Source organism: Dendropsophus ebraccatus, chromosome 2, assembly GCF_027789765.1.
Source record: "Dendropsophus ebraccatus isolate aDenEbr1 chromosome 2, aDenEbr1.pat, whole genome shotgun sequence".
Lineage (NCBI taxonomy): Eukaryota > Metazoa > Chordata > Amphibia > Anura > Hylidae > Dendropsophus > Dendropsophus ebraccatus.
Window position 1 is genome coordinate 949,929 of NC_091455.1, and position 21,943 is coordinate 971,871.

Genomic DNA, 21,943 nt, shown 5'->3' on the forward strand with positions numbered 1-21,943 from the left:
TACAGTAAGTATAGCTGTTATATAGCAGCCTTCAGGAGACTGGACCTGGATACAGTAAGTATAGCTGGTATATAGCAGCCTTCAGGAGACTGGACCTGGATACAGTAAGTATAGCTGTTATATAGCAGCCTTCAGGAGACTGGACCTGGATACAGTAAGTATAGCTGTTATATAGCAGCCTTCAGGAGACTGGACCTGTATACAGTAAGTATAGCTGTTATATAGCTGCATTCAGGAGACCGGACCTGGATACAGTAAGTATAGCTGGTATATAGCTGCCTTCAGGAGACCGGACCTGGATACAGTAAGTATAGCTGGTATATAGCTGCCTTCAGGAGACTGGACCTGGATACAGTAAGTATAGCTGGTATATAGCTGCCTTCAGGAGACTGGACCTGGATACAGTAAGTATAGCTGTTATATAGCTGCCTTCAGGAGACTGGACCTGGATACAGTAAGTATAGCTGTTATATAGCTGCCTTCAGGAGACCGGACCTGGATACAGTAAGTATAGCTGGTATATAGCTGCCTTCAGGAGACTGGACCTCAGCTTTGTTATACAGCAAGATTATAATTTACATTCATTATTTTTATTGTTATGCTGTAAATCACATCTACTGCCAATTTAGATTTTAAAAATTATAAAGACACGGACACTTTCAGACAATGATTGTATATTCCCATATATCTATCAATCTCTGTAAATCAGAATTATTACTACACAGACCTTTTTAAGTATCAGACGGATGTGAAAGCTTTGGGTCTTTCTTTGCAACATTCCTAAATCACCTATTTGGGTGTAAAAATAGGGAAGACCTGTCAATCACTGTACACACTCCGTTATCCCCCCCATATATCCTGTATCCAAGGCATATGGCATTGTTGGTGTAAGCTCCCCCTTTCTTTACTCAGTGTCATCTAACACAGTGCTTCTCAACTCCAGTCCTCACCAACAGCTCATGTTTTGAGGATATCCCATACAAAGGACACCTGTGCTAATACCTGATGCACTGAGTAGAATGATATCACCTGTGCTAATACCTGATGCACTGAGTAGAATGATATCACCTGTGAAATACTAAGGAAATCCTCAAAACATGAGCTGTTGGTGCAGCCTGAGGACTGGGATTGAGAAGTATTGCTCTAACAGACACATGGGCCAGGAGAGAACCCGGATTCCCTTAGTGAAATGAATGCTTCCTCGGAGCGCAGGAGTCGTCCATTTTCCAAACATTGGTGGCTATAATATAGCACAGTGTCTTATACAACATCTCTGAGGAGCCAATGACTTGCATCGAGCACCGATCTACATTCGCTTACTGAGCTCATATACGACCAATAATCGTGCACCAAGGGCTGTGTCTATATTATCTTACAAGGGCTGCATGGACGTTACTAACGAGATATAAAGTATACCGACCTCTCTGCGCTCCCGGCCGTATCTCAAGTGACGGGCTGCTCAGCCAATCACGGGCCGCTCTGATCACTTACCACTCTGCCACTTCCCGGTCATCATCAGACAGTACAGTGTAGGCAGGTATGGGGGAAGGCTATCATAAAACCATGCTTATTATAGTTTATTACTGCAGCAAACACTAGTGCATTGTGGGGAATAAAAGTCAATGGTCTTTTCAGGAATACTGTAGGTGCTGGATAGGCCCAAGTATTGGCTCGGGAGATATCAGCACCTGCTCCATTACAGCTCTTAACCCAATGGTTTCTGCTGTATAAAGCAGTGTTACACAATGTGGGGTGGCAGCTCCGATCTTACCATGGGCGGGGGGGACTCTCAATTGGTTCCATCCCCCCACACACATGGCCGCATGCAGCACCAGGTGAGACTGTTCAGGCAGGTAACAAAGGGTGGAAGGAGATCACTTGGCTGAGTCTTCCTGCTCTTCCTCCTCGTCCAGACGCTTCAGCTGTTCCTCCACCTCTGGGGGCACCGTCACCTCTAAGAGGTTTTCTAACCCAGGCTCTGGCTCATCACTGATCAGGATCTGCAGGGACACACATGGTCCTGTTACTCCTGTATGTCAGACAGCTAATAAAAGGATCCCACCTGTCCATGTCACTCACCTGGATAACCTTCTCACAAGTTCTCTTCACATCGGCCTCAGTCTCCCAGGAATGCAGCGATCTCAGGATCAGGTAAGTTCCCTGATCTTTAAGGATACGACGTCCACCTGGGGTAGCACAGAGCTGCGGGAAGCACATAGAAGAGTCAATGAGTAAGATGGTAGGGGAGGAAGGTCACATGATGCAGCCACCCAAAACCAATGGACCCTCAAGGTCCTACTATTACACGGGGCTATTATATGCTCAATCAGGCCTGTGTAATAAAGACAACGGTCAGCCAAGGAGCCGATCATCAGCTGATTGATGTCCGTGCATCGCTGCGTGTAATAGGAGGTGTACGGTCTGGAGCCGATCATTAGACGATTGATGTCTGTGCATCGCTGCGTGTAATAGAAGGTGTACGGTCTGGAGCCGATCATCAGCTGATTGATGTCCGTGCATCTCTGCGTGTAATAGGAGGTGTACGGTCTGGAGCCGATCATTAGACGATTGATGTCTGTGCATCGCTGCGTGTAATAGAAGGTGTACGGTCTGGAGCCGATCATCAGCTGATTGATGTCCGTGCATCGCTGCGTGTAATAGGAGGTGTACGGTCTGGAGCCGATCATCAGCTGATTGATGTCTGTGCATCGCTGCGTGTAATAGGAGCGTTGTTTTTAGATTATTTTATTTCTGGCATAGGCTCTGGAGACGTCCACATCTATCTCCCATATCAACGGCGAAAGAATACTACAATCTGCTGTATTGGACATCTATAAGTCCCATTTATATATATTTTATTATTTATTATTCGATTATTTGTCTTGAGTATCTCATTCTGAGCGTTATATATATACATGTTCACCTTTTGGATTATATAGAAATGGGTTTCACAATTTTATATTTTTGTGTTTTCACATATTATATAATTTTATTTACATTGTCACAGTTTTCACTTATGGTCATGATTATTATCAATATTTAAAAATTTACATATTTTTTATTATTTTTTATTATTTTTTTATATTAAAATATAATTTTTGCAATTAATTAGATAATTAAACATTAATTTTTATTTTAATTTTCATATATATATATATTTTTGTATGTGCAAATGTTTGATTCTCACTCTTTATATTCATTTTTCACTGGATCATCGAGCAATTTCACATTTATGAATTTTCTAGCATTTTATATATTTTGGCACTATTCACATTGTATTGTTGTGACATGCGTTTTTTATGCGTTTTACATAAAATTTTATACTGGGCATTTTTATAGTGATTTAACACACATTTATACACTGTTTCTTTTCTTTTTTGCAAATATATCACTTATTTAACACTAGTATATTTTGTGCCTTTGGCACATCATACACAATTTTTGAGAGCAAATTTTGCACATGTATGATGTATTAATTAGTGAATTATGTGGCTGATTTATGTTTTTATTAATTTTTTTGGGGGGGGACTTTAATGTAGTTTATAACTGATTAAATAGTAACTGTTTTAGGGGACTTTTAGTGTAGTTTACAGCTGATTAGATAGTACGCCCATTCATATACTGAAGACACTTATGCATTCTTTTATTTTGTCCGCATGTGTGCGCATGTGCGAGGTCTCTCCCGATACCACTTGCGGCTCGGAGCACGGTCACGTGATCACGCTTGGCGTGGGTCATGTGTGCTCGGACCCGGAAGTGTTTGAGACGGATGGCCCTGGGAACATGCGCCGACGATACATGCAGGTGATTGTTATCATTATGTGTGGAATGGAGTTTTTCATTGGTTAGAGCCAGGAACAGGGGATATAAAAGATCAGATCTAGTAGTGTGGCGCCACCCCTCGATAAAGGAGTGTTGCCGAAACGCACGTCGGGGCGCACCTCATGGGTATTGTATGAACATACAGATCAGGTAATGTTTCAGTGATAGGGATGTTTGTGATATTAGTCTATGGTCTTTAGGGATATGTTGTTTATTGTAATGAACCCTTGCTGAATATGTAGACCCTATTTATTGTTTGTGCCAGGCACCTTACTTGTAATACTTACAACGCTTGCATTTTTGCACATGTATGTTATAGGCCGGCACTGTAGTATATGCACTTTACCCATGTTTTTTGTCATCATCCGTTCTGATTCAGTTTGTGTTTTTATGATATATATTGTTATATGTCTGTGTTATCAATAAAAATTCATTCGTGATTGTATTATATCTGGGTACAGTATTTTTTTGTAGGTATATTGTATTGTTTTGCTGTTATAGCACCCAGTAGATTATCCCCATATATTGTATAGTTTGCACTTGCTTGTTATACCTCTGGGGTAGAGTATCAGCTAGTAAATTTTTTGTTTGGTGTAATAGGAGGTGTACGGTCTGGAGCCGATCATCAGCTGATTGATGTCTGTGCATCGCTGCGTGTAATAGGAGGTGTACGGTCTGGAGCCGATCATTAGACGATTGATGTCTGTGCATCGCTGCGTGTAATAGGAGGTGCACGGTCTGGAGCCGATCATCAGCTGATTGATGTCTGTGCATCGCTGCGTGTAATAGGAGGTGTACGGTCTGGAGCCGATCATCAGACGATTGATGTCTGTGCATCGCTGCGTGTAATAGGAGGTGTACGGTCTGGAGCCGATCATCAGCTGATTGATGTCTGTGCATCGCTGCGTGTAATAGGAGGTGTACGGTCTGGAGCCGATCATCAGCTGATTGATGTCTGTGCATCGCTGCGTGTAATAGGAGGTGCACGGTCTGGAGCCGATCATCAGCTGATTGATGTCTGTGCATCGCTGCGTGTAATAGGAGGTGTACGGTCTGGAGCCGATCATTAGACGATTGATGTCTGTGCATCGCTGCGTGTAATAGGAGGTGCACGGTCTGGAGCCGATCATCAGCTGATTGAAGTCTGTGCATCGCTGCGTGTAATAGGAGGTGTACGGTCTGGAGCCGATCATCAGACGATTGATGTCTGTGCATCGCTGCGTGTAATAGGAGGTGTACGGTCTGGAGCCGATCATCAGCTGATTGATGTCTGTGCATCGCTGCGTGTAATAGGAGGTGTACGGTCTGGAGCCGATCATCAGCTGATTGATGTCTGTGCATCGCTGCGTGTAATAGGAGGTGCACGGTCTGGAGCCGATCATCAGCTGATTGATGTCTGTGCATCGCTGCGTGTAATAGGAGGTGTACGGTCTGGAGCCGATCATCAGACGATTGATGTCTGTGCATCGCTGCGTGTAATAGGAGGTGTACGGTCTGGAGCCGATCATCAGCTGATTGATGTCTGTGCATCGCTGCGTGTAATAGGAGGTGTACGGTCTGGAGCCGATCATCAGCTGATTGATGTCTGTGCATCGCTGCGTGTAATAGGAGGTGTACGGTCTGGAGCCGATCATTAGCTGATTGATGTCCGTGCATCGCTGCGTGTAATAGGAGGTGTACGGTCTGGAGCCGATCATTAGACGATTGATGTCTGTGCATCGCTGCGTGTAATAGGAGGTGCACGGTCTGGAGCCGATCATCAGCTGATTGAAGTCTGTGCATCGCTGCGTGTAATAGGAGGTGTACGGTCTGGAGCCGATCATCAGCTGATTGATGTCTGTGCATCGCTGCGTGTAATAGGAGGTGTACGGTCTGGAGCCGATCATTAGACGATTGATGTCTGTGCATCGCTGCATGTAATCGGTGGTGAGTGATCTGCAGCTGATGAAAGTAAATAATAAACACCTATACTTACCTGCCCACGCTCCCCGATGTCCTCTTGCTTCTTCCCAGCTGACTGGAGCCCCTACACCAGGGGTGGGGAACCTTTTCCATGTCAAGGGCCGGTCAGGAATTAACAAAATCATTCGAGGGCCACATACCATGCGCGGCAGTTAGTAGCACCCGGGGCAAGGCTAAGTATTGTTCCCCTAGTGTCCCTGGTAACCTAGTTAAACCTCCCCCCCCCAGTCATGTCCCTGGTAGCCTAGTTAACCTCCCCCCCCCAGGCATGTCCCTGGTAGCCTAGTTAACCTCCCCCCCAGTCATGTCCCTGGTAGCCTAGTTAACCTCCCCTTCCCCCCAGGCATGTCCCTGGTAGCCTAGTTAACCTCCCCCCCAGTCATGTCCCTGGTAGCCTAGTTAACCTCCCCCCCAGTCATGTCCCTGGTAGCCTAGTTAACCTCCCCCCCAGTCATGTCCCTGGTAGCCTAGTTAACCTCCCCCCCAGTCATGTCCCTGGTAGCCTAGTTAACCTCCCCCCCCCCAGGCATGTCCCTGGTAGCCTAGTTAACCTCCCCCCCAGTCATGTCCCTGGTAGCCTAGTTAACCTCCCCCCCAGTCATGTCCCTGGTAGCCTAGTTAACCTCCCCCCCCCAGGCATGTCCCTGGTAGCCTAGTTAACCTCCCCCCCCCCCCCAAGGCATGTTCCTGTAGCCTAGTTAACCTCCCCCCCCCCCCCAAGGCATGTTCCTGGTAGCCTAGTTAACCCCCCCCCCCCCAGGCATGTCCCTGGTAGCCTAGTTAACCTCCCCCCCCCCAGTCATGTTCCTGGTAGCCTAGTTAACCTCCCCCCCAGTCATGTCCCCGGTAGCCTAGTTAACCTCCCCCCCAGTCATGTCCCTGTAGCCTAGTTAACCTCCCCCCCCCCCCCCAGTCATGTCCCTGGTAGCCTAGTTAAACCCCCCCCCCCAGGCATGTCCCTGGTAGCCTAGTTAACCCCCCCCCCCCCAGGCATGTCCCTGGTAGCCTAGTTAACCTCCCCCCCGGGCATGTCCCTGGTAGCCTAGTTAACCTCCCCCCCCCGGGCATGTCCCCGGTAGCCTAGTTAACCCCCCCCCCCCCAGTCATGTCCCCGGTAGCCTAGTTAACCCCCCCCCCCCAGTCATGTCCCCGGTAGCCTAGTTACCCCCCCCCCCAGTCATGTCCCCCGGTAGCCTAGTTAACCCCCCCCCCAGTCATGTCCCCGGTAGCCTAGTTAACCTCCCCCCCCCAGGCATGTCCCTGGTAGCCTAGTTAACCTCCCCCCCGGGCATGTCCCTGGTAGCCTAGTTAACCTCCCCCCCGGGCATGTCCCTGGTAGCCTAGTTAACCTCCCCCCCCCCCCCAGGCATGTCCCTGGTAGCCTAGTTACCTCCCCCCCCCCAGGCATGTCCCTGGTAGCCTAGTTAACCTCCCCCCCCCAGGCATGTCCCTGGTAGCCTAGTAACCTCCCCCCCGGGCGTGTCCCTGGTAGCCTAGTTAACCTCCCCCCCCCCCCCCAGTCATGTCCCTGGTAGCCTAGTTAACCTCCCCCCCGGGCATGTCCCTGGTAGCCTAGTTAACCTCCCCCCCCCAGGCATGTCCCTGGTAGCCTAGTTAACCTCCCCCCCGGGCGTGTCCCTGGTAGCCTAGTTAACCTCCCCCCCCCCAGGCATGTCCCTGGTAGCCTAGTTAACCTCCCCCCCCAGTCATGTCCCTGGTAGCCTAGTTAACCTCCCCCCCAGTCATGTCCCTGGTAGCCTAGTTAACCTCCCCCCCCAGTCATGTCCCTGGTAGCCTAGTTAACCTCCCCCCCAGTCATGTCCCTGGTAGCCTAGTTAACCTCCCCCCCAGTCATGTCCCTGGTAGCCTAGTTAACCTCCCCCCCAGTCATGTCCCTGGTAGCCTAGTTAAAAGCTACAGTAAGTATAGCTGTTATATAGCAGGAGACTGGACCTGGATACAGTAAGTATAGTTGTGTTATACAGCAAATTTATAATTTACATTATTTTTTGTTGTTGATATCATGCTGTAAATCACATCTACTGTGGATTTAGATTTTGAATGTTATAGGGACAGGGAGACTGTAATTTGCAGATTCTTATATTACAGTGTTTGTGCTGCTCTCCCGTATGATATGAGAAAGTTACAGCTCATGAAGCATTTAGACCCAAAAACCACAAACAACTTCTATATGTGAACGGAAAGTAATGAGGCCCCCCCACAGGACACATCTATAGCTATACGGAGAGCTCTTAAGGGTCTTTACACTTAAACTCTAATGGATCAGACCACTATCTTATATCAGAAAAACTAAGCCTTGCAGACACATGGGAGCACGGCCTGGGGGTGGCCCCCCATTGCAGACACATGGGAGCACGTCCTGGGGCTGGCCCCCCATTGCAGACACATGGGAGCACGTCCTGGGGCTGGCCCCCCATTGCAGACATATGGGAGCACGGCCTGGGGGTGGTCCCCCATTGCAGACACATGGGAGCACGTCCTGGGGGTGGTCCCCCATTGCAGACACATGGGAGCACGGCCTGGGGGTGGCCCCCCATTGCAGACACATGGTGGCACGTCCTGGGGGTGGTCCCCCATTGCAGACACATGGGAGCACGTCCTGGGGCTGGCCCCCCATTGCAGACACATGGGAGCACGGCCTGGGGGTGGTCCCCCATTGCAGACACATGGGAGCACGTCCTGGGGGTGGCCCCTCCATTGCAGACACATGGGAGCACAGCTTAGAGGTGGCCCCCCATTGCAGACACATGGGAGCACGTCCTGGGGGTGGCCCCCCCATTGCAGACACATGGGAGCACGGCCTGGGGGTGGCCCCCCATTGCAGACACATGGGAGCACGTCCTGGGGGTGGCCCCCCATTGCAGACACATGGGAGCACGGCCTGGGGGTGGTCCCCCATTGCAGACACATGGGAGCACGGCCTGGGGGTGGCCCCCCATTGCAGACACATGGGAGCACGGCCTGGGGGTGGCCCCCCATTGCAGACACATGGGAGCACGGCCTGGGGGTGGCCCCCCATTGCAGACACATGGGAGCACGTCCTGGGGCTGGCCCCCCATTGCAGACACATGGGAGCACGGCCTGGGGGAGGTCCCCCATTGCAGACACATGGGAGCACGTCCTGGGGGTGGTCCCCCATTGCAGACACATGGGAGCACAGCTTAGGGGTAGTCCCCCATTGCAGACACATGGGAGCACGTCCTGGGGGTGGTCCCCCATTGCAGACACATGGGAGCACGTCCTGGGGCTGGCCCCCCATTGCAGACACATGGGAGCACGTCCTGGGGGTGGCCCCCCCATTGCAGACACATGGGAGCACAGCTTAGGGGTGGCCCCCCATTGCAGACACATGGGAGCACGTCCTGGGGGTGGCCCCCCCATTGCAGACACATGGGAGCACGGCCTGGGGGTGGCCCCCCATTGCAGACACATGGGAGCACGGCCTGGGGGTGGCCCCCATTGCAGACACATGGGAGCACGGCCTGGGGGTGGTCCCCCCATTGCAGACACATGGGAGCACGGCCTGGGGGTGGCCCCCCATTGCAGACACATGGGAGCACGGCCTGGGGGTGGGCGGGCAGGTACTCACCAGCTGCAGACATTCCAGCAGCATCTTCCGGATATCTGGGTCAGGCTCCCGCTGTTTGTCTTCTGGAAGATACTGCAGGTCAGGGGGGAGGACTGCAGAGAGAGTGGAAGAAAACCTCAGGAAACCGGTGGGCCCCACAACCCCCCCTCCCCCATTGACAACATGCCCCCAGTGTGTATTATCAACTGGGGGTGGAATATATTAGGGAACTAGTAACTGCCCCATCTCCCCTCATTCTTACCTTCCACTTCATCTTCTGTATACTCCTCTCCACCTGCCAGAGGAAGCAACAGGAAGGGCAGCAGCTCCACGTCACCCCCCAGCAGCCAGGCATGATCCTCTACAAGACAACAGGAGGCGGCCATCATCATCTCCAACAACTGCATCAGCTGACCCATCACATGGTTCAAAAAATATCAGGAGACACCACAGTCTACTGATAAGGCTAGGTGATGTGATTTTACCTATTTGCACCGTACCTATATGACTACATAATATAAATATTATATACACTCACCGGCCACTTTATTAGGTACACCATGCTAGTAACGGGTGGTCTTCTGCTGCTGTAGCCCATCTGCCTCAGAGTTGGCCGTACTGTGCGCTCAGAGATGCTCTTCGGCCTACCTTGGCTGTAACGGTTGGCTATTTGAGTCACTGTTGCCTTTCTATCAGCTGGAACCAGTCTGCCCATTCTCCTCTAACCTCTGGCACCAACAAGGCATTTCCGCCCACAGAACGGCCGCTCACTGGATGGTTTTTCTTTTTCGGACCATTCTCTGTAAACCCTAGAGATGGTTGTGCGTGAAAATCCCAGTAGATCAGCAGTTTCTGAAATACTCAGACCAGCCCTTCTGGCACCAACAACCATGCCACGTTCAAAGGCCTCAAATCACCTTTCTTCCCCATACTGATGCTCGGTTTGAACTGCAGGAGATTGTCTTGACCATGTCTACATGCCTAAATGCACTGAGTTGCCGCCATGTGATTGGCTGATTAGAAATTAAGTGGTAACGTGCAGTTGGACAGGTGTACCTAATAAAGTGGCCGGTGAGTGTATATATTTATATTATGTGGTCATATAGGTACGGTGCAAATAGGTAAAATCACATCACCTAGCCTTATCAGTAGACTGTGGTGTCTCGTAATATACAAGATACATGCTGCTTTATAGACTGTGGTGTCTCCTGATATATATATCTTATATATATATATATATATATATATATATATATATATATATATATATATATATATATATCAGGGCGTGATCAGAGAGATGTTCTGGATGAAGGAGATGAATGCTGGCAGCACATCAATGAGAAGAGCTCCTGGAAAGTTATCATTTATAGTCACAATACACAAGGAGAAGAGAGACAGAAATCTATAAACAATATATGGAGAATAACACATTGTGCCAGCCTGACTGCACAGTACAGGAAGCTACTGACCATATATGGACCGGCCTATCAGAGTGTGACATGTATGTGTCTTGTGACTTGGAACCCCGCCTGTATTGGATGTTTACATATTTCTTATGAATACACTACGCATGAGTAGTACCGCCCCATAATCTGTCTATAAAATGTGATTACCATAATAAAACTTGGGCCATTATTATCCAGGCTTATAATCCTGATACATTGTCTTATCTGTGTCCGTGATTTATAAGTGACGAGTTGGTAACACTGCAGGTTACAGCTCTAGATAAACTTGAAACCATCCTATACCTGGGCTGCTGACTTTACTCCATAGAGACGGGTCAACATCTAAATTTAGACTTATCAATTTGGCGCTCGATCCGGGACTCAGCCTCTTGCAAACCAGAACGCAGACAGACGGGATGTGGTGGTTTATCCGTCATCGGACGCACAGATATAACTGGCCAGGTAAGAAAGACTTTCCTTTCTTACGTACTATCTGCGCCTCAGGGGAACGGATCTAATGAGATTCCCGTCACACCTGCGTTCTCTATATGTCTGTAATGCTGAGTCTATTTGTTAGACAAAGAACTCTGTAACCCAGGATAGGACAAGGTTAAAGTGCTGCATTGCCGTCGCAAACTGTGGTGTGATTGAGATAAGCTGTTGCTGTATTTATGCTGAATTAAGGAAAGGGATTGCCGAACTTATTCACTTCTACGTCCTTACGGGGAGGCTGTGATTAATGCTTAACCCTTGTAATACAGCATGGCATCGAGAGCAGCTGTGAGGTCACAGACAGTAGGCGCATAGACTCTCTGTATGAACGGGTTCCGGAAGTGAAAACAATCTGTTCGGTGACCGGTGGAAATAGTACTTGTATTGGTTCCACTCCTTGCTTGTGCCCTGTCGATTCGGTACAAGATGTAGGCGCCATGGATCAGTAGACCCGTGGATTATTCTCAGCCAGCTTAGGAGGGCAATAAAGAGGGAAGCATCCCGCCGCAAGCAGGAGCCTACTATAAGACCTAGATAGGTCTGGACAATCCCCAATAAGCTACCTAGGGCTGGGTGCGAGAATGGGACAGATGTTCACTAAAAACAGGAACTCATCATCTTTATGGGAGGGCTATGGGAAATTGAACAGCTAAGATATAGTTAGCAATGGGCATGAGAAGATGCAGTGTAAGACCTAGAGCAGATATTGAGGAGGTTTGATATGAAGGCAGATACATGCCTTAGCCCCACCAACCTCTGGCTCTCTGACCAACACCTGGGAAACCCCTCACACTCCTGTGCACACTTATTATGCCTTGTGGGTAGGTGACCAGACCTACATGTAACATGCGGGGCAAATGGGTCCTTGGAATTTCCTGGAACCTTAGGGGTCAATGTAAGTACTATCCCTAGTGGGGAATCAAGGATTAGAGAGTAGGGAGAGATGAGAGCCAGAGGGTCAGACAGAAGGAAAACATTCAGGATAATGGGTGGGAAGCACAGGTCCAGCTGGGTGGACATGTGCCGGTGACCACCAATATCTAGATAAGACAGAATATTGTAGTGGTGTTGGCCGACCCAAGCCACATCATTATGTTATAAACTGGGTTCAATGGTGTATCTGTATACAAACCCCAGACCCTGCAAAAAGCCAACCTACCTCCAATGGTGGCGTATAGACCCTATGTTCTGCAGGAGCCAACCTACCCCCAATGGTGGCGTATAGATACTATGTTCTGCAGGAGCCAACCTACCTCCAATGGTGGCGTATAGATACTATGTTCTGCAGGAGCCAACCTACCCCCAATGGTGGCGTATAGACCCTATGTTCTGCAGGAGCCAACCTACCCCCAATGGTGGCGTATAGATACTATGTTCTGCAGGAGCCAACCTACCTCCAATGGTGGCGTATAGATACTATGTTCTGCAGGAGCCAACCTACCTCAAATGGTGGCGTATAGACCCTATGTTCTGCAGGAGCCAACCTACCCCCAATGGTGGCGTATAGACCCTATGTTCTGCAGGAGCCAACCTACCCCCAATGGTGGCGTATAGACCCTTTGTTCTGCAGGAATCTTCCCCTTGGTCGGCTGTTGAAGTAGTTACTTTGATTTAAAGTGCCCCTGACCTGATTGTAAGACCAATGCCTTTTTGAAGTGGGCAGCCTAAATTCACATGTGTACAATGTCATATAAGTGGAGATGGAGAAGGAGAACAGTCCAGCTCATTGCTAGATACAGTACTGAGAGAGCTGAAGAGGTTAATGAATATGCTGGAGGAGTTTAGCAGCATACAATTATTTTGGCATATAATCAGCCTCACAAGAGTTCTTGTTTGTTTGTGTTATCACATGCTGTTAATGTCCTCCCCTACACTATACTGTTATATTGCAGCCAGTCTTGCCAAGCTGGTGTTCCCCTTTAGAAGAAGAATGTGACTTGTTACAAAATATTGATCATTTTTTGTTGTCCCAATCATAAAACATGTATTTATTTGTGTACGCCACGTTTCTGTATTCAGCCCTCAAAGATGGCGACGGAAAGCCAACCACTCCCACATATCATCCACGTCTGTATTATAATTGTGACATCTCAAAACCACGCCCTAAGCCAACACCCCTATATCCGGTTATCCAGTCCGGTGGCCATTTTAACTCCTGGCATTTCTGTCCCCCTCCCATACTGCTTAATGTCACTGAGGGGGCGGGCACAGGACTCTCCGATAGAGTCTGACAACTGTTCTGCACATTTATCGATGAATGTTATTACCTGATGGTTAGGAAAGTTGTTTGTTCAAAGGAAAAGTATAGAGACTGTTTGAAAGACTCAGGTCTAGTAGACCTATTAGTGTATAAGATTGTTGTACGGAAGTGTCAGGAGAAGTCAGAGGGGAAAAGCAAATTTATTAGGAAGAGAAAAGTGATAATGGGTAAATTGGTTTCCGGTCTCTTCCTGAGGTAACCGTACATAGTGTACAGGTGGAGGGGGAGATGTTTCCAGTCTCTTCCTGAGGTAACCGTACATAGTATACAGGTGGATGGGGAGATGTTTCCGGTCTATTCCTGAGGTAACCGTACATAGTGTACAGGTGGATGGGGAGATGTTTCCGGTCTCTTCCTGAGGTAACCGTACATAGTGTACAGGTGGATGGGGAGATGTTTCCGGTCTCTTCCTGAGGTAACCCTACATAGTGTACAGGTGGATGGGGAGATGTTTCCGGTCTCTTCCTGAGGTAACCGTACATAGTATACAGGTGGATGGGAGATGTTTCCGGTCTCTTCCTGAGGTAACCGTACATAGTGTACAGGGGGATGGGGAGATGTTTCCGGTCTCTTCCTGAGGTAAATGTACATAGTGTACAGGTGGATGGGGAGATGGTTCCGGTCTCTTCCTGAGGTAACCGTACATAGTATACAGGGGGATGGGGAGATGTTTCCGGTCTCTTCCTGAGGTAACCGTACATAGTGTACAGGTGGATAGGGAGATGTTTCCGGTCTCTCCTGAGGTAACCGTACATAGTGTACAGGGGGATGGGGAGATGTATTCCGGTCTCTTCCTGAGGTAACCGTACATAGTATACAGGTGGATGGGGAGATGTTTCCGGTCTCTTCCTGAGGTAACTGTACATAGTGTACAGGTGGATGGGGAGATGTTTCCGGTCTCTTCCTGAGGTAACCGTACATAGTATACAGGTGGAGGGGGAGATGTTTCCGGTCTCTTCCTGAGGTAACCGTACATAGTATACAGGTGGATGGGGAGATGTTTCCGGTCTCTTCCTGAGGTAACCGTACATAGTATACAGGTGGATGGGGAGATGTTTCCGGTCTCTTCCTGAGGTAACCGTACATAGTGTACAGATGGATGGGGAGAGGTTTCCGGTCTCTTCCTGAGGTAACCGTACATAGTGTACAGGTGGATGGGTAGATGTTTCCGGTCTCTTCCTGAGGTAACCGTACATAGTATACAGGTGGATGGGAGATGTTTCCGGTCTCCTCCTGAGGTATCCGTACATAGTGTACAGGTGGAGGGGGAGATGTTTCCGGTCTCTTCCTGAGGTAACCGTACATAGTGTACAGGTGGAGGGGGAGATGTTTCCGGTCTCTTCCTGAGGTAACCGTACATAGTGTACAGTTGGAGGGGAGATGTTTCCGGTCTCTTCCTGAGGTAACCGTACATAGTGTACAGGTGGAGGGGGAGATGTTTCCGGTCTCTTCCTGAGGTAACCGTACATAGTGTACAGGTGGATGGGGAGATGTTTCCGGTCTCTTCTCTGAGGTAACCGTACATAGTATACAGGTGGAGGGGGAGATGTTTCCGGTCTCTTCCTGAGGTAACCGTACATAGTGTACAGGTGGATGGGGAGATGTTTCCGGTCTCTTCCTGAGGTAACCGTACATAGTGTACAGGTGGATGAGGAGATGTTTCCGGTCTCTTCCTGAGGTAACCGTACATAGTATACAGGGGGATGGGGAGATGTTTCCGGTCTCTTCCTGAGGTAACTGTACATAGTGTACAGGCGGATGGGGAGATGTTTCCGGTCTCTTCCTGAGGTAACCGTACATAGTGTACAGGGGGATGGGGAGATGTTTCCGGTCTCTTCCTGAGGTAACCGTACATAGTGTACAGGTGGATGGGGAGATGTTTCCGGTCTCTTCCTGAGGTAACCGTACATAGTGTACAGGGGGATGGGGAGATGTTTCCGGCCTCTTCCTGAGGTAACTGTACATAGTGTAGAGGTGGATGGGGAGATGTTTCCGGTCTCTTCCTGAGGTAACGGTACATAGTATACAGGTGGATGGGGAGATGTTTCCGGTCTCTTCCTGAGGTAACCGTACATAGTATACAGGTGGATGGGGAGATGTTTCCGGTCTCTTCCTGAGGTAACCGTACATAGTGTACAGGGGGAGGGGGAGATGTTTCCGGTCTCTTCCTGAGGTAACCGTACATAGTATACAGGTGGAGGAGGAGATGGAGACCAGCGGATGGAGAGGACGTACGGGGTAAAGATGGAAAGCGGACAGTAAGTAACTGTGTTTGCCGGCAGCCTTGTATCTTAGGGCCCTATTCCACAGTAACTGATAATCGGCCGGATCGGCCCTATTTGGCCCGATTCGGCCGATTATCGTTCGGTGAAATAGAGAGAACGATCAGCCGATGATCGGGTCATCGGCTGATCGTTCATTTAGGGCCAGACCTAAAATCATCGTTCCCCCACCGCGCATTGCTACGGTTGAATAGCGGTGCGCGACCGACGATTTGACAGCAGCAGCATCATACATTACCTGCAGGTCTTCTCCGCGCTGTCTTCATCCCAGGGTCCCGCGCTCTCTATCTTCTGAATGGCCGGTCAGCTGACGGAGCGCTCAGCTAATCACAGGCCGGGACCTGAGTGTGGCCTGTCAGCTGACCGGCCATTCAGAAGATAGAGAGCGCGGGACCCTGGGATGAAGACAGCACGGAGAAGACCTGCAGGTAATGTATGACGCTGCTGCAAGGACATTGGTAACGATGTCCTTGCAGCCCTCGCTCAACGATCATCGGGCCGTGGAATAGGCCCAGTAAACGTGCGGCGATCTAGCAGATCGCAGCTCGTTTAGATCGTTGATCGGGCCCTCCTCGGCCCGTAGAATAGGACCCTTACTGTGAGTTATTGGATAAAACCAGCAGAAGGAAGCCATGTGTAATGTGATGTAGTATCCTCACATTGGGCGGCCCAGGTGTCAGCAAATAATACAGCCGTACACAACCCTCTCGGCCTGTGATTGGCTGAGCGCTCCGTCAGCTGACCGGCCATTCAGAAGATAGAGAGCGCGGGATCCTGGGATAAAGACAGCGCGGAGAAGACCTGCAGGTAATGTATGATGCTGCTGCAGTCAAATCGCGCACCGCTATTCAACCGTAGCGATGCGCGGTGGGGAAACGATGATTTTATGTCTGGCCCTAAATGAACGATCAGCCGATGACCCGATCATCGGCTGATCGTTCTCTCTTTTTCACCGAACGATAATCGGCCGACTCGGGCCAAATAGGGCCGATCCGGCCGATTATCGTTACTGTGGAATAGGGCCCTAAAATACAAGGCTGCCGGCAAACAGTTACTTACTGTCCGCTTTCCATCTTTACCCCGTACCTCCTCTCCATCCGCTGGTCTCCATCTCCCCCTCCCCCTCCACCTGTATACTATGTACGGTTACCTCAGGAAGAGACCGGAAACATCTCCCCCTGTACACTATGTACGGTTACCTCAGGAAGAGACCGGAAACATCTCCCCATCCCCCTGTATACTATGTACGGTTACCTCAGGAAGAGACCGGAAACATCTCCCCCTCCACCTGTACACTATGTACGGTTACCTCAGGAAGAGACCGGACGCATCTCCCCATCCACCTGTACACTATGTACGGTTACCTCAGGAAGAGACCGGAAACATCTCCCCCTCCACCTGTATACTATGTACGGTTACCTCAGGAAGAGACCGGAAACATCTCCCCCTCCACCGTCACAATATGTACGGTTACCTCAGGAAGAGACCGGAAACATCTCCCCATCCACCTGTATACTATGTACGGTTACCTCAGGAAGAGACCGGACACATCTCCCCATCCACCTGTATACTATGTACGGTTACCTCAGGAAGAGACCGGAAACATCTCCCCCTCCACCTGTATACTATGTACGGTTACCTCAGGAAGAGACCGGAAACATCTCCCCATCCACCTGTACACTATGTACAGTTACCTCAGGAAGAGACCGGAAAGCGAGAATTATTACTCACCGATAATTCGTTTTTCATGAGTCCATCATGACAGCACCACCTGGAGAGATTGAATGCCATTAGTCCTAATAGGAACAGGAAGCACGAGAGGTTAAAAAGGGCCCCTCCCCATCTCACCCTCAGTGTTTATCAATTACTATCAACATAGCATATCTTAACACAAGTATCATATCGTATAACAAGGGCGGGTAATAAACGGGTGCTGTCATGATGGACTCATGAAAAACGAATTATCGGTGAGTAATAATTCTCGCTTTTCAGACCGTCCAGTCATGACAGCACCACCTGGAGACATACCAGATCATCAATTAGGGGGGGACCACAGCCTGCAGCACTTTTCGTCCGAACGCTAGATCTTGGGACGTGGCCACGTTTAGCTTGTAGTGTCGATAGAAGGTATGAGGGGATGACCATGTAGCCGCTCTGCAAATCTGTTCAAGCGAAGCTGCAGATTTCTCTGCCCAGGAGACAGACATAGCTCGAGTAGAATGAGCTTTTAAGGCTTTTTGGTACTTCTCTATTTGAAGCTTTATAGGCTTCTGCGATTGCTGATTTCATCCATCTTGATATAGATGCCTTTGAAGCTTTCTTGCCCCTGTTGGGGCCTTGAAATTGGAGAAACAGATTAGCATCTATTCTCCAGGTTTTGGTATTTTGAAGATAAGTGAGAACTGCCCTGCGAACATCTAAGGTATGGAAACAAATTTCCTGGTCGTTTTTAGGAGGATCACAAAGGACGGCAAGATGATATCTTGTGACCTGTGGAAATTTGAAACCACCTTAGGAAGGAAAGACGGGTTCAGCTTGAGGACAATTCTATCGTCTAGAACCGTAAGGTACGGTTCTTCCGTGGAGAGTGCCTGGATCTCGCCGACTCTTTTTGCCGATGTTATGGCAACTAAGAAAATGGTCTTTAGTGTCAAAATCTTGTAGATAGTTCCTGGATAGGTTCAAAAGGTTTTGGGTTAGTGCCTGTAGGACTAGGTTTAAGTCCAGGGTGGAGTAAGGTTCGAGATTTTCGGTTTTAACCTCGAAACTGCTTTGAAAAATCTTTTAACCCACCTGTGCTCCGCGATTGGTGAATCGAAGAAGCAACCCAACGCAGACACCTGGACCTTAAGTGTACTAAGCGAAAGTCCTTTATCCAGGCCTTGTTGTAGGAAGTCCAGTATTGCGGCATGTTCGGTTTGCAGGGATCAGGGGGAATGTCGCCACACCATGTGCAGAATTTTCTCCAATATTTCAAGTAAATGGAGGATGTAACATCCTTTTTGCTACTTAACATAGTGTCGATCACTCTTGGCGAAAGGCCCCTGCGAGCTAGGAGGGACTTCTCAGTAGCCAGGCCGCTAAGTGGAGTTGTTGAATCCCTTGGTTGATTTAGCGGGCCCTGGACGAGAAGATCTTCCCTTTGAGGTAGTAGGAGGGGACCTTCTATTGTCAGCTTTTTTAGGAGACAAAACCAACTTCTTTTTGGCCATACCGGAGCTATGAAGATTACCTGAGTATGAGCAACTAGGATTTTCTGTAGTGCTCTTCCTAACAGGGGAAATGGAGGAAACGCGTAGGCTAGATGGAAATTCCATGGCTGGATTAGCGCGTCCACCGCCTCCGGATTGTCCTTTGGGTTTAGGGAGTAAAACCTTTCCACTTTTCTGTTTTTTCTTTGTGGCGAATATGTCCACCTCGGAGTTCCCCATCTTTCTGTCAGGTTCAGGAACTCTTGTGATTTAGGCTCCATTCTCCTGGTAATATCTTTTCTCGACTCAAAAAGTTCCGCTTTTTGTGTTGTTTGTCCCTTTTAGGTGGACTGCTGACAATGATTGAAGGTGTACTTCCGCCCAGCTGAAGATTTCTGCTGCCATTTTTTGTAGGAGCGAGTGACGTGTCCCCCCTTGGTGATTTATGAACGCCACTGTAGTCGCATTGTCTGAGTATATTTTGACATCCTTTCCGTGTAGGAGATGTTCTGCACCTTTTAGTGCTTTGTATACTGCCTTCAGTTCTCTTAGGTTTGATGAGCACCGGCTTGTCTTTTCCGACCACTGCCCCTGAAGGTATAGGTCTTGAACATGTGCTCCCCACCCCATTGGCTGGCGTCTGTCGTCAGGGTTACCGTCTGAAGAGGGGACCAGCGAAGTCCTTTTATTAGATTTTTTTCGTCTAACCACCATTTCATCGACCGCTTTATCTGTGTTGACACTGGCATCTTTGCATCTAGGTGCGACTGAAGACGGTCCCAGGTTTTCAGGATTGGGTTTGCAGAATGCGTGAGTGACTCTGGCACCACGGTACTGCCGACATGCATGATGTCATGGAGCCGAGAATGGACATTGCCTCCCGGACCGTTGTTGTTGTCTTCCTGGCAAACTTCCTGAATTTGTCCAGAAGAGTTGTACCTTGTCCTGGGAAGAAAGGTCACCTGTCTTTCCGTATCTAGTATCATGCCAGAAATTTTTTCCTGTGGGCTGGGGTCAGATCCGATTTTTGAACGTTCACAATCCAGCCTAAATCTTGGAGAGAGGAATGGTCAAAAACAATGTGTGCATTCAGTTGTTCTTTGGATTGAGCAACAATAAGTAGGTCGTCTAAATAAGGAATTATCATTACGCCTTTTACCCTGAGATAGGCTATCACTTCCACCATCACCTTCGTGAATATCCGGGGGGCAGAGGCTATTCCGAATGGGAGTGCATTGAATTGGAAGTGATGAGTGGTATTGTTGTGTATCAGAGCGAATCTTAGGTATTTTGATGGTTCTCGTAGATGGGGACATGAAAGTAAGCGTCTTTCAAGTCTATTGTGGCTAGCCAAGCTCCCTTGGATATTAATGGAATTGCTGTTTTTAGAGTTTCCATTTTGAATCTCTTGTAGGCTATTACTCGGTTTAGAGGCTTGAGGTTTATGATGTCCTGAAAGCTCCATTTGATTTTCTGGACTAGAAATAACCGGGAGTAATGGCCTTGACCCTGTTGGGAGGGGGAACTGGAACAACAGCTTCCAACGAGAGAAGTTCTAATACGCCTAGCCACAGACGGGTGTTCAATAGGTCTGAGTCGAGATTGGTTGTGCAGAATCTCGGAGGAGGGAGGTCTGAAAACTCTATCTTGTAACCTTTCTCTATTGTTGACAATATGAAAGGATTTGATGTTATATTCTCCCACAGGTGAACGAAATGGGAGAGCCTCCCTCCTACCGGGATCGAGTCATTGTTTTTTGTCTGCGGGTTTGGGATTGAGCATGAACTCTCTCCCTTTGCCGCCCTTGGGGTAGCTCCATCTCCCAGATTTCCCTTTTCCTCTATAAGAGGGGGTGGTATTCTGCCTATAGGGACGAAAATTCTGTTTACCTTTAGGTGTCTTCTCTTTAGGAAAATCCTTTTTCCTGTCCGCCGCTTTCTCCAGGATGGAATCGAGAACGGATCCGAACACTAGAGATCCTTCGAAGGGAATGGCACACAATTTAGTTTTAGAGAGGTTATCACCTTCCCAGCTTTTTAGCCAGAGTGCCCTCCTAACAGAGTTGGTGAGGGCTACATTTTTTGCTGCGAAGCGGACAGATTCTGCTGAAACGTCCACCAGAAATGCTGTGGCCAGTTTCAGCATAGGTACAGACTTAAGCAAATCTTCTCTAGAGGACTTATTACGGAGATGATTTTCCAGTTCCTCCAACCATACAAACAGAGATCGGGCAGCACTGGTAGCGGCTATATTAGGATTTAGCGCAAGCAGCGGCAGAATCCCATGACTTACGCAAGCAAACTGTCCATTTTCCTATCTATGGGGTCTTTAAGCTGCGAGGCATCTTCAAAGGGGAGGGAGGTTTTCTTTACCACTTTTAGCTACTTGGATATCAATCTTTGGTGACTCCGACCAGAGTTTGACATCTGTCTCATCAAAGGGAATCTCGACCTAAATTCCTTAGGTATTTGCAATCTTCTTTCAGGGTCACGCCACTCGTCTAGAATCATATCTTTGATGTTACTATGAATGGGGAACACACGCTTTTTCCTAGGCTTAAGACCCGCAAACATCTCGTCCTGTTTATTTAGAGACTCCTGGATTTCTTTGATATCCATAGTATTTCTGATTGCGTTTAATAAGATATCTGTATCCTCAGCCGAGAAATAGTATCTTTTAGGTTCTTCCAATGTCTCAGGGACAACTACGGTTTGTTCCTCACCGGATTTGTCACCCAAAGACAGAGGCTGTTCATCGGAGTCAGAATCAGAAATAATACGTCTATGTTTCTTAGGAGGTGGCTCAGGCGACTCAGACCTGTCTTTGGTCAGGGCAGCAGAAACTGTGGCTTCACCTCTGATTAATCATTTTTCGGAGTTCCTCAACTAGGGAAGGGG

The 21,943-nt window shown here is 48.7% G+C and overlaps 1 protein-coding gene across 3 annotated transcripts in view; it reads right to left on the minus strand.

The window, feature by feature from the left end:
* Positions 1-574: 574 nt before the first annotated feature.
* HGH1 (HGH1 homolog) overlaps positions 575-21,943 on the minus strand; it is a 67,342-nt gene continuing 45,973 nt past the window's right edge. For all 3 annotated transcript variants that reach the window (XM_069956850.1, XM_069956852.1, XM_069956851.1), the window contains exons 4-7: positions 9,636-9,734; positions 9,395-9,486; positions 2,080-2,202; positions 575-2,000 (exon numbers count right to left, since the gene is read on the minus strand). In XM_069956850.1, the coding sequence (XP_069812951.1) occupies positions 1,875-2,000; positions 2,080-2,202; positions 9,395-9,486; positions 9,636-9,734 (440 nt within the window). In that variant the 3' untranslated portion in view covers positions 575-1,874. The remainder of the gene's footprint in view (positions 2,001-2,079; positions 2,203-9,394; positions 9,487-9,635; positions 9,735-21,943) is intronic.